General features: G+C 41.6%; 1 protein-coding gene across 6 annotated transcripts in view; it reads right to left on the minus strand.

Moving 5' to 3' along the window:
• The window catches only part of PUS10 (pseudouridine synthase 10), a 59,953-nt gene that overhangs the window by 12,263 nt on the left and 33,332 nt on the right, over positions 1-14,358 (minus strand). For 5 of the 6 annotated variants that reach the window (XM_079791784.1, XM_079791783.1, XM_079791782.1 and 2 more), the window contains exons 8-14: positions 13,971-14,016; positions 11,349-11,413; positions 9,944-10,029; positions 8,712-8,837; positions 3,290-3,346; positions 2,563-2,788; positions 2,285-2,402 (exon numbers count right to left, since the gene is read on the minus strand). In XM_079791784.1, coding sequence (XP_079647910.1) covers positions 2,285-2,402; positions 2,563-2,788; positions 3,290-3,346; positions 8,712-8,837; positions 9,944-10,029; positions 11,349-11,413; positions 13,971-14,016 — 724 coding nt within the window. The remainder of the gene's footprint in view (positions 1-2,284; positions 2,403-2,562; positions 2,789-3,289; positions 3,347-8,711; positions 8,838-9,943; positions 10,030-11,348; positions 11,414-13,970; positions 14,017-14,358) is intronic. The other variant, XM_079791786.1, reaches the window with a different exon arrangement.

The following is a 14,358-nucleotide window of genomic DNA, read 5'->3' on the forward strand; positions in this document are numbered from 1 at the left end:
TTTCCATAACTTTCATCACTCCCAGGGCTTTGACCCATGAGCCAGTCAATGGAAATACCTCTGCAATAACACTCAGATCAACACACACTCATGTGTCATTTTTGGTCTGACTGTTTTTAGCAGCAAAAGGAAACCAATCACCTACTCTAACATTACACTCTGATGTCCCCAGACTGCTGAATGTTCAGAAACACACACAAATGATTTTTCCTCCTTGGAAGTAGGTTGCCCTTAAAAAAAAGAGGAGAAGAGTAATAAATCTGAAGTGACTTTTTTCTCAGAATGGGGTAATACCTCCGTTTTTATCTTTTTTATACCAATAGGAATACTTGAAAACTATTTTAACTCTAACACTTAAAAAAATTATCAGAAGTCACGTATCCTCTGATCCCAACAGTCCACTTGGGCTGTGGATCATTAAAACAGACCCTTTACCTATTTAGGCTGTACCTATAAAAATTACCTTTCAGCAATATTTCTGAATGAACTCTACAGCTACCTCCAAACGCTAAATCTATTTTCCAAATGAGTTTACTTTCCCCACAGCATTCTGAATGACTTGTACACGTGGCATGAAACAGAGGCTTAACAGTTTGTTCTGCAACCTTAAAGATAGCTTATCTATGCTACAACTATCATCCTGAAGGCCCTCGATAACAGGGCCAAAAGCCAAAAGGCCTTAAACACAGAATCACAGGACCTGAGAACTGGGGATGATCTAGTCTACCCTGACTGTACAGATCAACTTCTATAAGCAGGTGCGTTTCCCCCAAAGCACTCAGCCTATAAACGTTATTTTGCACTTCACTTTTTTTCTCATCATGCCATGGGTGTTCCTGCAAGTCATAGATGTAGACCTACCTTTATCTTTTTCCTATTTCAGTTTTTTTAAATGGCTGTATCATATTCCAACTTGTTCTACCATTTCCTTATTAAAGGAAATTCATTTTCTTTCCAGTTTTGTTATTGTTGATTTTTGACACTTTGGACAAATACCCTTGATGCACACATCTTTAAGCCCTGGGGTTTTATTTCTTCAGGACAGACTGCCAGTAGTAGATGTGCTGGGTAGGAGACCAGTGTATTTTTTAATTTTTACAGTCACTGCCACATGGTTTTCCCAAAAAGGCTGAAACACTCTACATTTCTACTGAATGTATGCCACGATCCTTTTCCTCTGCCCCAACCAACAGGTGCTATGAGTCTCAGAGGAGTAAAGTGATGGTCTTACGGTTACTTCAGTCTGGAGGTGGAACAACTTTTTGTACGGTTCTTGACCATCTGGAGTTGCTCTTTTTTTCAGCTGCTTGTTCGTATCCTTTGTCTTTTTTCTCTATTGGGGGTTTGTATTTTTCATAAGTATAAGTCCTACTTAAGATACCCTTTGCCGATTTGTTTTCTACATAGTCACACATATGTGTACACACACTGAGTGTGTGTGTTCTTCTCCCCTTACCATTTGTCAGGACCATTTCCAATTTTGTCAACAAATACTCATCTACCACATAATTTCTAACAGCTGGCTAGTAATAGTCCCTCATACAGATAAGCCATAAGATTAAACCAATCCCCTCTAGCAGGTCATCCAGATTATTACAAAATATTGCCCATGTAAATAATGTCCTGATAACTACGTATGAGCATGTTTGTGCCCATTTAGTCTCATTTCTTGTGTGTGAAAGTAAATTCTCTTTATAGGAAGAGGTGGGGGCGAATGGGAAGAAATATTCAAACGAACTGGCAGACCCTTTATAATGTCATGCTCATGTGAAGGAAAACCTAGCATGGGGCACACACACAAAAATGTGCTCTACACATTACGCTGTTCTGTTTATTTATAACATGTTTTATGTAGTTTATGTTTCTTTTGTCCAGGAGTCAAAATACAACAGTAGCATTGGTGAGTGTTTTCTATGTGTCAGATACTGGTCTAGGTGACTTATGGGACTATAAACTCATTTAATTCTAATTTTATAGATGGAGAAATTGAAGAGGCTAAGTGACTTGTCCAAAGTCACACAACTAAGAAATGCAGATCCAGGGTTTGTACCCAGGCATCTGTCCTCAGACGCAGGCTCGTCATCACTAGCAAGACTGCCTCTCAGACGGGTTAGATGAATTGCCCAGTCATTCAACTAGTCAATGGCAGAGCCAGGATTTGAAACCAAGTCTCACAGTCCCCAATGCCCATGCTCTATGATTTGCTGGTAACAAACGAGAAGACAAAGGACTCTTTTATAGGCAGTAGAAAAATAAAATAAGAAGAATCAGGGCACTTAGCTACCTTCATGTCATTCAGAAATTCAATGTCTTCCTTCCGTATGGCTTTATTTGTCCATATTAAGGCACTATAGGTCTTGGTCTTTTCTTCTTCACCTTCTTTCATATGTCCTAGTGCCTCTCTAAAATAAATAAATAAATAAATAAACAAACTAACAAACAAATAAATAAAGCAAGCAAGCAACGTTTGTCTGAATATATCCTGGATGTAATTCCCTTATCAGATATATGCTCTGAAAAGATACATACTTTTGCAATGACCTCCGGTGAGCCTGCCCTTACCTTGTGACAAGCTGCAAGTCACGGACTTGGATTTTGTTGGACGAGCTATTAATTTTCTGTAGCAGCAGAAAAAGAAAAGCAATTAGCAGCTCCAGGTCAGTCACAGAGTGGCACCAACAGGACGATTTCCATGCCATGAAGTGGTTTACCTGCTGAAGTTCCTTAATTTCCTGTGCAGTGAAACGCACTCTACGAGGATTCACCAGCTCAATTGCAAAGGGCCTTCCTGCAGCACACGCCCCGCCATGAAACAGAAACGTGTGGATGGAGTTAACGTTCGGGCGGACGCAAGAGGGTTAGGAGGTGTGAAACACGAGGTGGGCCCCAGGGGACTGAAAGTTCAGCTACCTCTGGGGAGGGAAGAATGTGTGAAAAGAATTAAGGGGCTTTTGGGGGCTGCTAAACCCCAGTACAGGCAATATGTGAAAGAGACTGCTTTCCCGAAGGTCCACGAGCAAGCCTGTGTTAATTACAAAATAAAATCTAAACGACCACTAACAGAATCCATTGTAACCTACAGGCATGCAATAAAAATGGCCTCTGAAGAAATGACTCCAGTTAAAACTTAACAATTATATAATTTATAAAGATAGCTCCATAATCCACAAAGCTTTCTCACTTGGAGAGAAGCTCTGGGCTCCACCCACTTCGGTTTTGAGTAAGTGACTACGGTAAGCTATAGTGATAATCTGAAAGTTCTAGTCAAGTGATACTGTTGCAATCTTACCATTTCCTAGTGTCCTCACATCTACATCTTCTCTTCCAGAGGATGAAAAATTAAAACCTTCAGAAAGCAGATAAAGAAAGAAAAAAAATTCAGAGAAATAATAGTCCTAAGACTTCCATTCCCACCCTTTGGTAGAAACCCAATTTTTCTTGAACAACTTATAGGAGAATCCCAAAGGATAGTCATTATCCCACCTCTAATTCCAATCTCTCCTAAAGATTCCAATAATAATAATAATAAACACCTTTTATTGAACACTTACTATATGCCAGGCACTGAGCTAAAATTTGTGCATACATTATTTCATTTTATTCTACCCGGTGAGATAGGCATTAAAAAAACAAACAACAACAACGAAAAACAACACCAAGCTTCTGAAAGGTTAAGTACTTTTCTCAAGGTCACAATTTAAAGGGCAGAGCTACTTGTGTCCAGTGTCAAGGCCAGACCTTAACCACCGTCCACGCCACCATCCCACGGGTGGTGAAAGCCAAACGCACAGCATGATTTGGAGGAAGCCAAATCATGCTGTGCGTTTGAAAACTACACCCAACCACCACTCTGGCTACAACTTATGGTGAAAGATCTATCATCTACTTCCTTCTTTTCCTTAAAACAAAACAAAAACATTTATTTGATAATTATATAACGCATTTGCTTTATTTGACTCTAAAGCAAATTCATTATATAAGCAAACCTAAGCTGGAACCATGACAAAACTAGCATTCGTTTTAAGATCGATGGGTCATCACAGACTAAAAGCTGCAAACACTGAAATGGGAAGTGGTTTCAAAAAAAAAAAAAAAAGTAGGGGGAGGAGTGTCACATGACAACTCTTTTAGAAATAGAACGGACTAATGATTTCACCATCATCTCCACAGCCCCCATTAACATGAGAGGCATTATTCTAAATGCTTCAAATATGTTAACACTATGAGATGGGTTAACACTAGGAGATGGACACTAGCATTATCTCCACTTTATTTAGAAGGCAGGTGAGACAGAGAGAGGATAAGAAACTCATCTAAGATCACATCCCGGGTAAGTGGTATGGTTAGGATTTGAGCCAGGCAGTCTGGCTCCAGAGTTTCTTAACCCTTGTCCATACTGCACCACCACGAAGGCAGCCAAAAATGCTCAGACTTGTGCCCAAGGGAAAGCAAGACCAGTCTTGGACCACGGACTGGGAAAGGCTGGGATGGTTTTGAAAGCCTGGCCAATCATTGGAGTGGGAGAGTTGAAGGTCTCTGAACAGAGAGCTCACACCCCGATTCTTTCATCCAGGAACAAACAGGCACAGGATGTGTGTGCCAGGCGCCGTGCGCGATGGTGGGAGACAAAGGCACACAAGACGGACAGGGCTCTTGTCCTCCCAGAGCTTACTGTTTATGCAGGGATACGGACCATCCCATAGGGGGGGGCTGGGGCAGGAAAAGTACAGGAGCGTTCCTGCACGTAGAGCACCATGCCGTGAGAGCTATGAGATCTTTCTTTACTCCTCAGCAGTCCCGCCACTTTGGAAAGCGCGAGATAAGGGAGAACAAGACTGTGGGAAGAGCGGATGGGAAGGCGGGAGGAGGGTGAATACCATTTTAACAGCCACTGTTAAATCTTCCCAGGGAAGATTCTAAATGCAAAGTTCTCATGTAGATTTTAAAAGGGGGACGGCTAAAAAGCTTTAAAGTCCTATGAAAACTGCACTCAAGATTAGCTCTCCTTCCCAGGATGTTTGGCTGTGAAGAAAGCAGGATTTCACCCTTCCTTCATCTTTAAGAGACCACGTCAGCAAGCCAGGGCCAAGCCCTGCTGGAAACACAGGCTCCGAGCTGTAGCGTGTGAGGTACTGCCATGGCAGAGTGGGCGCCTCTATGCCCAGTGCCCAAAGCTGTGGCTCTCACAGAGAGAAGCAGCCAAGGACCGGCTAGCTAAGCACTAGATATCCAAGGCGGGTCTAGAATTCAAGCTGTGAGCGAGGCTCCTAAGTCTGGGTAGGCTGCGCTGCGTTATTCCAGAGGACTGGCCAGTGGAGAATCTAGGCCAGGCAGGGAGTGGGTTTCCATGGACCAGTAAGTCCCAAAGAACCATCCATTCTGTGCGTCCACTCCATTGTCAAGCTGTTAATACACATGCAGCAACATTAGTAGCTTTCAGTTAGTCAACACACTCAAGAGTAGCACTAACCAGGGATGGAGAGCTAAATGGAGAGTTCAAATGGCACCTGGGAAGCTGAAAAACACCGACTCCTTATGGCTATGATTTGTCTTATACCTGTTCACCCCCATCTCCAAACTAGCCATCATGTCAGGGAAGCAGGGAATCCACAGTGACTGAGCCATACCCACGACAGGTGGGAGTGGAGGGAAGGAACAGGACACAGAGATAGGTCTACCGGTGACTGCTAAATCAGACCAGAAATCTCAAATTCATAAATCAGCCCATCTGACTTCCCACAAATTCCAGCACATCAACCAGAAAGAGGGACAGAAAGCTAGGCTCTGGAGAAGTCCAGAGAAACATCATAATACTTCCAGACGGAGGGAGAAGGGGTATTTACTGTATATTTTAGGAAAATGTTTCAAATTTGGATCCCACATTGAGAAACACTTTTGGGGGCAAGCTTCAAAACTTTATTCGGATGCACTTAGGAATAAATAGCCTATAAAAAAAGGGAAAGGGCCGAAACCGGTTTGGCTCAGTGGATAGAGCGTCAGCCTGCGGACTCAGGGGTCCCGGGTTCGATTCCGGTCAAGGGCATGTGCCTTGGTTGCGGGCACATCCCCGGTGGGGGGTGTGCAGGAGGCAGCTGATCGATGTTTCTAGCTCTCTATCCCTCTCTCTTCCTCTCTGTAAAAAATCAATAAAATGTATTTTTTTAAAAAAAAAGGGGAAAGGATCCACTGCCCTTTTGGGAAACACATGTTTAAAACTTAGTTGCATTTCCTAAATCCTGTAAGTGCTTTGAGTCTTCTGCTCCAAGAAACGGATGTTTCAAAAACAAATACAAAGCCCAGGGTAAGAACGATCAGGAACTATGTATGTGGCCCAGCTGGTCTGCAGTGGCCTCACACCCAGGGGCAGACGACCGGGCAGAGACCAGCTGATAAAGTTAGGGTATCAGGTGAAGTGGTTGGGACTTTATCCTGCAGCTCAGTCATTGACCAGTTTTCAGCAGGGAACCCACATGACAAACACTTATTCACTGAGCGACGTCATAAAAGTGTTAGGGGAAAATTTTTCTTAGACACACTGATTTTGAGAGTGTTTCAAGTTTATGACTCATTACCTAGGGAATTAGCAAGTGCATGACATGAAGTGACTGAGAAACAAGTCTGTATCTCCCATTTTGGGGGAAGGAACCTTTCTGGAAGTAGCCAGGCTGCTTCGTGCCAACACCGGCGTGTTTTCGGAGAGCTGGACAATGCGGAGGTCCCACAGTCAGAACCATCTTCCCTGAGTTGTCCGAGGTGGACCACAGAAATAACAAGTAATTTATCTGAGAAGCAGGGGTTTAGAAAAAGTGATGCTATTACTCAGGCCTTTCAAACAACAAGGTTTTATCCCGACAGGAAGCCAATGAGCAAGAGAGGCCTCCAAAAATATGCTTTTTCTTAAGTGGCTCTCAATAAACTTCCTCAGCACACCACCATATACGTTCAACACACAGTTTTGCTTATTTCCAGTTTGGGGACAGATTTTCCTCCTCCAGTGGAAAATGGCAACGGGGTGCCTTCATGGAAGGTTGCAAGGGTGAAACACGCCGCTGCGTCAGAGCCCCCAGCAGCCCTGGTCACGGCGGGGGCTTCTGGGGACCCACATCAGCAGAGTTGAAAGCTTCTTGAACCTTACAGAAAAGGAGTGAGGTGGCCCCAACAAAGTTTGAAAGAGACTTTTTGTGCCAAAGCTGTATTTTCACTGCTTCATGACTTGGGTAAGTTTTATAAGATAGCCAGTGTGCGAATATTAGATTTAGTCGATTAAAGCTCATGGCAGTAACCCAGAGTCGTTACTGCTAAGATTTTGGAAAACACTAGTTTGCTAGGTTACTTTCTTCTTCACTCAGTTAAACCATTCTTAAAAGACCCTTAAAAAGAGGGCTGCTCTACATCGGCCTGCGGACTGAAGGGTCCCAGGTTCGATTCCGGTCAAGGACATGTACCTTGGTTGCGGGCACATCCCCAGTGGGGGGTGTGCAGGAGGCAGCTGATTGATGTTTCTCTCTCATCGATGTTTCTCTCTATCCCTCTCCCTTCCTCTCTATAAAAAATTAATTAAAAAAAATTTTTTTAAAGAGCGCTGCTCTATATAATAGGCAACAAATGATAAGGGGGTGGGGGTTGAAGAGCTTCTCTTTACAAGCAGAGAGCGGGAGGGACAGCCATATGTCATCTCAGCCACTGCTTGCCATTCCTACAGCAAGCAGCTTGTTTTAAGGTGTTTCAGAGAGAAGGATGGACGTTGAGTTGATCCCTCAAAAAAGGTGTTCTAATTATTTCAGGAAACCCACTTCAAGAGTGATGGACGTGCTGCCCACAGTTTTTCCTGACGTACATGATTCCTGTGGTTGAAATCTCAGCCCCTTTCCACTAGTCTACTCCTCGGTGAAATCACGAGGCTTTATGCTGCCTTTGACCTAACAGGCCTATCGAGACAAAGAAAACTAAACCTGCCAGGATCTGACTCATCCCACAAACCTGGGCTCATTAATGCCTATGGAATTAAAACACAACACGACTCCCATTAAGTCTTTGTAAAATGGTAGCTGTTGGTTTATTTTCTCTGGGCTTCAACTTTTTCCCCAGGACATTTTAGTGACTATAATGGAAGCTAGGCATTTGTTAAGCACTGAATGTGCAAGCTGTATTTTTTTTAATATATTTTATTGATTTTTTACAGAGAGGAAGGGAGAGGGAGAGAGAGTTAGAAACATCGATGACAGAGAAACATCGATCAGCTGCCTCCTGCACACCCCCCACTGGGGATGTGCCCACAACCAAGGTACATGCCCTTGACCGGAATCAAACCTGGGACCTTTCAGTTCACAGGCTGACACTCTATCCACTGAGCCAAACCGGTTTCGGCACAAGCTGTATTTTAATTTCCTCAAATTCCACCAAAGAGGTCAGAGCTGAGGTGTCCCAAGGTCAGCGTGTAAGTGCATTTGTTTAAAGTAGTTTAGACTGTTTTGAATTTTCCCAGGAAAGAGCAGTCATTTTGAAAAAGGAAAGAAATCCTTGGCACCTTGGCCCAAATCCAGCCCCGGTCAGAGGAGCTCAGCCAAGGCCGTGCCTGTTTATGGGAAGCTGCCAGGCCAGAGGCCCAGACTTGGTGGTGATTTACAAAACCCAGAAATCTTTCCTGCCACCTCCAAGAAGTCTGTTCATGAATGACAACGTATTTAAAATGTGAATAATGTAACACTTACTCTCTGCTTTGAATACTGTCAAAAGATGATCTGAAATTAATTCTTCCACTGAAGATTCCAGCTTCCTTTCTCCATCAATTATCCAAGGAGTTTGTGGCAGATTCCTGGAGTATTTATTATATCTCCCTGCAAGAGAAATATAAGGTAGGTTTGATGGAATGATGTGATTAACACAATGGGATAAGGAAAAAAAGCAGCAACTATTTATTGCATGCCAATACCCTATGATATAAAACAAGGCTTAGCAATAATAATAATAATAATAATAAAACAAAAATAAATAAGTAAAACAAGGCTTAGCCTTCAATTAACTTACAATCTAGTTTGGGGAGACAACGTATAGACAGATAGATAATTAAGTGATAATAGTTAAGGTAACAAAAGAAGAGATGGCTAACAACATAATATGAATCATTAAATGAGTTCTAAAGGAAGGCTCAATATATTTATTAATCTGACTGGTTGACAAAACAGGTTGTATTATTACAGAACACACCAAGGATTTTTTTTTTTTTAGTAAACAACTATTGCTTTTACACCTGATTAATAACACTTTCAATGTAATAGTCATTGGTGATAATATATTCTAAAGAATTCAAATACAGGAAATTTTGAAGTTTTTATACTTAAAAAAAAAAACCCTAACAGAATATGACTCATTGGTTTCTGAATAAAGCTCCCCTAAGGAAGGTAGCTTTCATTACCTCATTTCACTCAATAGTCAAAACTAAATATCAATTTCGTTTCAGCTATTACTACAAAACAGCTGTAGCTTTCAAAACAAAAACTGTCTGCTAGATTACCCTTGGGAAAGTCAACACAACAACTTCTTTTCAGGCAGAAGCCAAGTGTTTAGTCATTTTGCAGATAATAAAATTATTTTTGCAAGTTTGTGTTCATGTTATAAAAAAAAAAATCCTCTCCATGGCTGTGTTTCTTCCGACCAGTTTTGGGTCTCGACATCTACTCATATTTCCACTAGGCCATCTCAGATGAAAACTATTATGACCTTGGAAGTGTCATTTCCTTCTGGCATGGCATTCTAAATAACAAATCTCCCGAGTGAATACCTATATAACCTAAAATAAGCCTGGCTATCAGTTCTAGTTCTCAAAGAGTTAACCAATCAGAATCGAATAACAAGAAGAAGGAAAGAGAGGAGGAGTCAGCTGAGTTTTTCAGAAAGGAGAGCAGGTTGACAGTGTAAGTATATTCTAGACTAAAAATATTACCAGCCACAAAGACAGCACCATGAGCACATTCCATTTCAAGAACAGTGCATACAGCCTTTGGTGAGTTTGGAGGACAAGGAAACTGCCTGCAAAACAAAATAAGTTTTATAGCTACTATATTCCGGAAATGATAATGAACCACGACAATGAGTCATCGTTGTTCCAGACACACAGGGCCTGAGTCTCTCAAAGGACTCGGCCTCTCCCTGACTTCCAGTTTAGGATCTAAACGGGTCTTTTAGCCTCCAGGAGAGAGTCACTGAGGAGGTCCGCGCTCTGATTTACTACTGCCTTTCACACCCAGGAGGCCTCATGCTCCCAGATGGTAATTCCAATGGCCTTGAAATTTGGGAGAAAAACCCGCATACATGAAGTGGAAGCCTCTCCAGATTCTTTAGCCATTTTGCTACCTCTGAACACTTGCTGCTGGCTTACAAAAATCCTCAAGCATTTGGGTCAAGCTGGGGTGCATTGAGATTGGTCACACCTGCGGGGAGGGTACTTTTTTTCCCTTCTCATTCCAACTGCAACCTTTGGAATCAGACCAAAAAGTTAGAAAAAGTGGAATGTCCACTCTTCCATCCTGCCCTTTTAGCAAGAAACCACCGGAGAACAGACAGGGAAGAGCAGCGTATGGCTTTAATCTCTGCCCACCACCTGGGAACCTCCAAAGCCATGAACTGGAGCATCCCTGTAAATGACTAGATGTGGACTTCACACAAAATGTTTGTCTTGAAAGTTTCACACAGTTTCCCAAGATGTCTCCACAAAGAAATCACTTAGGAACTCAAGAACTACTGCTTATAGAGAGTAACTGTCCTTACTTTAGAAAACTTGATAAAAATATTTTCATTGTGAGACTCACTTTTAGTCAGTAAAATATAGGAAAACCTCCTCGTAACTTCATTGTTTGAAATTTATTCAAGGATATCCTAGAAGGATAAACTATAACATTTTATTAAATAAAATAAACACACTGAGGACTGAAATAGAAGGCTTATTGTATTTCAGCATATTTTCTCCCTTTTCTGGAGATGGATAATACTACAAAATGCAGGACTTGGACTGGGGAGTCAGGAAACCTGGCTCTAAATTCACTACTCTGTTACCCAGTTGAAATAATAAGCAAGTCAATTCCCTCTATATGAATAGCAACATCCTTTTCTATGAGATGAAGAAGTTGGACTTGACTCATAAATTCAAATTTATTTGACAAACATTTATTGAACACCACTGAATGCCAGGTACCGAGCCAAGGATTGGGGGTAGAATGATCACTAAGGCACAATCCTGCTCCCTGAAATACCTCCAGTCTTGTCTTAGGGACAAATAACCCAAACTCTCGCTACCATTCCCTTTCTTCTAAAGTTCCATGATGCTTCCTCGTTTCCATGTTTCTACTTACCTGCGGAAATCCTCTTCTTTTATCTTATTCAAAGCTTTCATAACTGCCATTCTAGTGAATACTGACTGTATAGGGTAAAAGGAAAAGAAAAGACATTTTATCAGCTAGATGAGAAAAACGTCAGAGGTGAAACACAGAACATGGTTGGAGAAATTATTACCATTTTAAACCATACTTAAAAGGGAGAAATAGCCGAAACCGGTTTGGTTCAGTGGATAGAGCGTTGGCCTGCGGACTGAAGGGTCCCAGGTTCGATTCCGGTCAAGGGCATGTACCTTGGTTGTGGGCACATCCCCAGTGGGGGGTGTGCAGGAGGCAGCTGGTCGATGTTTCTCTCTCATCGATGTTTCTAACTCTCTATCCCTCTCTCTTCCTCTCTGTGAAAAATCAATAAAATATATTTTTTTTTAAAAAAAGGAGAAATACGTAATAGCTTCAAGGAAATAAGTAAAATGTACAAGTGTTCATATGGTTCAGTCCTGCAATCACTATACTCCTACAGCCCTTCTCCTTCGGTCCCGTCTGCCTACAATACCCAGCAGACCTAGCAGAACATGTCTTCTTCGCCGCACGGTCCCCCTCCCCTCAACGCGTGGCATTCTTCAAATACGAAAATGATGACACTGCAGGAGTGTGCTTGGAAAATCTTCTTGCAGGCTCAAAAGGAATTTAGGTCGATTCATCTACCTTTTCTTCCCTATATCCCTGCAGAGGCTACAGTACATAATTTAGGAGTTGGTTGCCAGGCTAAGGGGTAGAACAGAGCCAACCAGCCTGCTCTGGCATCTAGCAACTCAACATCACTCAGCAGCCACTAAGTAAAACAAATCCACGATACTGAATAGAAGGGCATCTGCAACAAATGTCCCACTTAGGGGTTTTTTTAATAAGAAAAGCCAAATCATATGGTAGACATACTAGAACTAATTACTTTATATATATATATATATATATATATATATATATATATATATATATATATTTTTTTTTTTTTTTGACAATAAACTTACATTCTTTTTAACAACCAGAACGGCAAAGTGGATGTCAGACATTCAGGAATGCCTGAGCCTGCACAAAACCAGCTAAGTAACTGGGACATGAAAGTTTGCCAGTATCATGCCATCCCACTCTATCCTGGTATAATAGTAATTAGTTCTAGTATGTCTTACTATGATAAATCACAATTATTTTGTCTGTTATGAGAAATGACACTTGACTGCTGAAAAGGGGTGCCATGTAGACATCTCAGCAGTTTATCATCAAGGCCATAATTTTCTAAATCACATTCTGGGGAACCCCAAGGTGTCACAGGGTTAGAGCTGAAAATTAAGTGCCTGTTTGTTCAGATTGGAAATTCTAGGCCTGAATCTCTTAAGGTCACTCTATTTACTACCAGCCACAAGGCAGGAGAACTACAGTTAAAACTATACAACCCCTATTGGCCAAATGGTGTGGTGTCTATGGTGCTTTGACAAGAATTCCCTATCTTATTATCTGATGCTGATACTTGTATATTTCCTCAAAGATAACAAAAAAATAAACCTAGATCTTCAATATAAATATGGCTTACAGGTCACTGGGACAGAATTTCCCAACTGGTATGGCAAATCAGTGAGCTACAATTGTGCCAAGATTCCAATCCCTGTCGTTCATCGGGGCTGAGGAGCAGGGCCTGGGGCAGTGGCCAGCACCAGGATTACTGCTTCCAACCAACTGTGACACGAGAAAGGCCGGGAAGTGCTACTTTAGGCGTGGCCTGCATTTCTAGTCATTTCTGCACAGAGCATTCAGCAAATGTTACAACCCACTCCCCGCTACCCCCCTTCCACTCCACCAACCAGTTCTAAAAGGCTTGGCAATTAATCAAAGCAAGAGGAAGATCAAATGAAGCATTTTTGACAATAAACTTACATTCTTTTTAACAACCAGAACGGCAAAGTGGATGTCAGACATTCAGGAATGCCTGAGCCTGCACAAAACCAGCTAAGTAACTGGGACATGAAAGTTTGCCAGTATCATGCCATCCCACTCTATCCTGGTATAATAGAAACTAAAAGTAAATGCCAACTAATGTACTCATTAACATGAAGACCAGCTCACATCAGACAGTAAAGGGGAGTTTGAACAATATGCCCTTTTTGCACATAGAGCTTGAAATCGTATTTATTCAGTACAATAAAATAATTCACTTTGGATTATATTTTTAAAACACCAATTGCTAGAAAATAGATCTTAGACAAAAGTTTGGAATGCTGTTGAATTTACCACGGATTTTCCCAGATGATGTCACTTTGGGAATTAAAATCTGTAAGTTCAAATTTTCCCAAACGGTTAACAGAAACATCATCGAAACCCGGGTTCTAAATTCAACAAGAGGGTAACAATCCAGATGATGACACAACCATGAGTGCAGTTATGACTTTCTGGCCGGAGGCAAAGGTGTTGAGAGCTGAAAAGAATAAAAATAAACATAGCAAATGGAAAGATTTAAAGACTGATTCTTAGTAAAATAGGTTGCCACATCACTATTGCATACCTTTTTTGTTTTGTTTTGTTTTGTTTCTAATTTGAATAATCAGCTCAGACGAAACTCACTAAAGAATAAGAACCAGGAATGCTTACCTGTTTGTTTTTGGCTGGCTTGAAGCAATCCGGGCATATTGCACGTCTAGGTAAAATTCAAGTTAATATAAAAGGTGAATGAGTTTATTTTGCCGTGAATATAATTCAAACATACTTTATTCAACTCAGGATATCAAGAGCAGACCAAATAAATCCCTATACGAGCTGCGGCCCGTGAAATCATTTGGTCTGGCCCTGCCAAGGCACTAGGGGTGAGCTCGTTAAATATCTGACCAAAGACAGCAGGCTAATTTTTAAGTTGATAATTTTGTATGGCCTGTGAATGATGTTATAAAATATCCAAATGGCCCTTGGCAGAAAAAATAGTTCCCCACCCCTGGCTAGACCTTACGTTAGAGAGCACATTTTAAACCTGCTAAGGCATGAC

The sequence above is a fragment of the Cnephaeus nilssonii genome (genome assembly GCF_951640355.1).
Source record: "Cnephaeus nilssonii genome assembly, chromosome: 15".
NCBI classification, from domain to species: Eukaryota; Metazoa; Chordata; class Mammalia; order Chiroptera; family Vespertilionidae; genus Cnephaeus; species Cnephaeus nilssonii.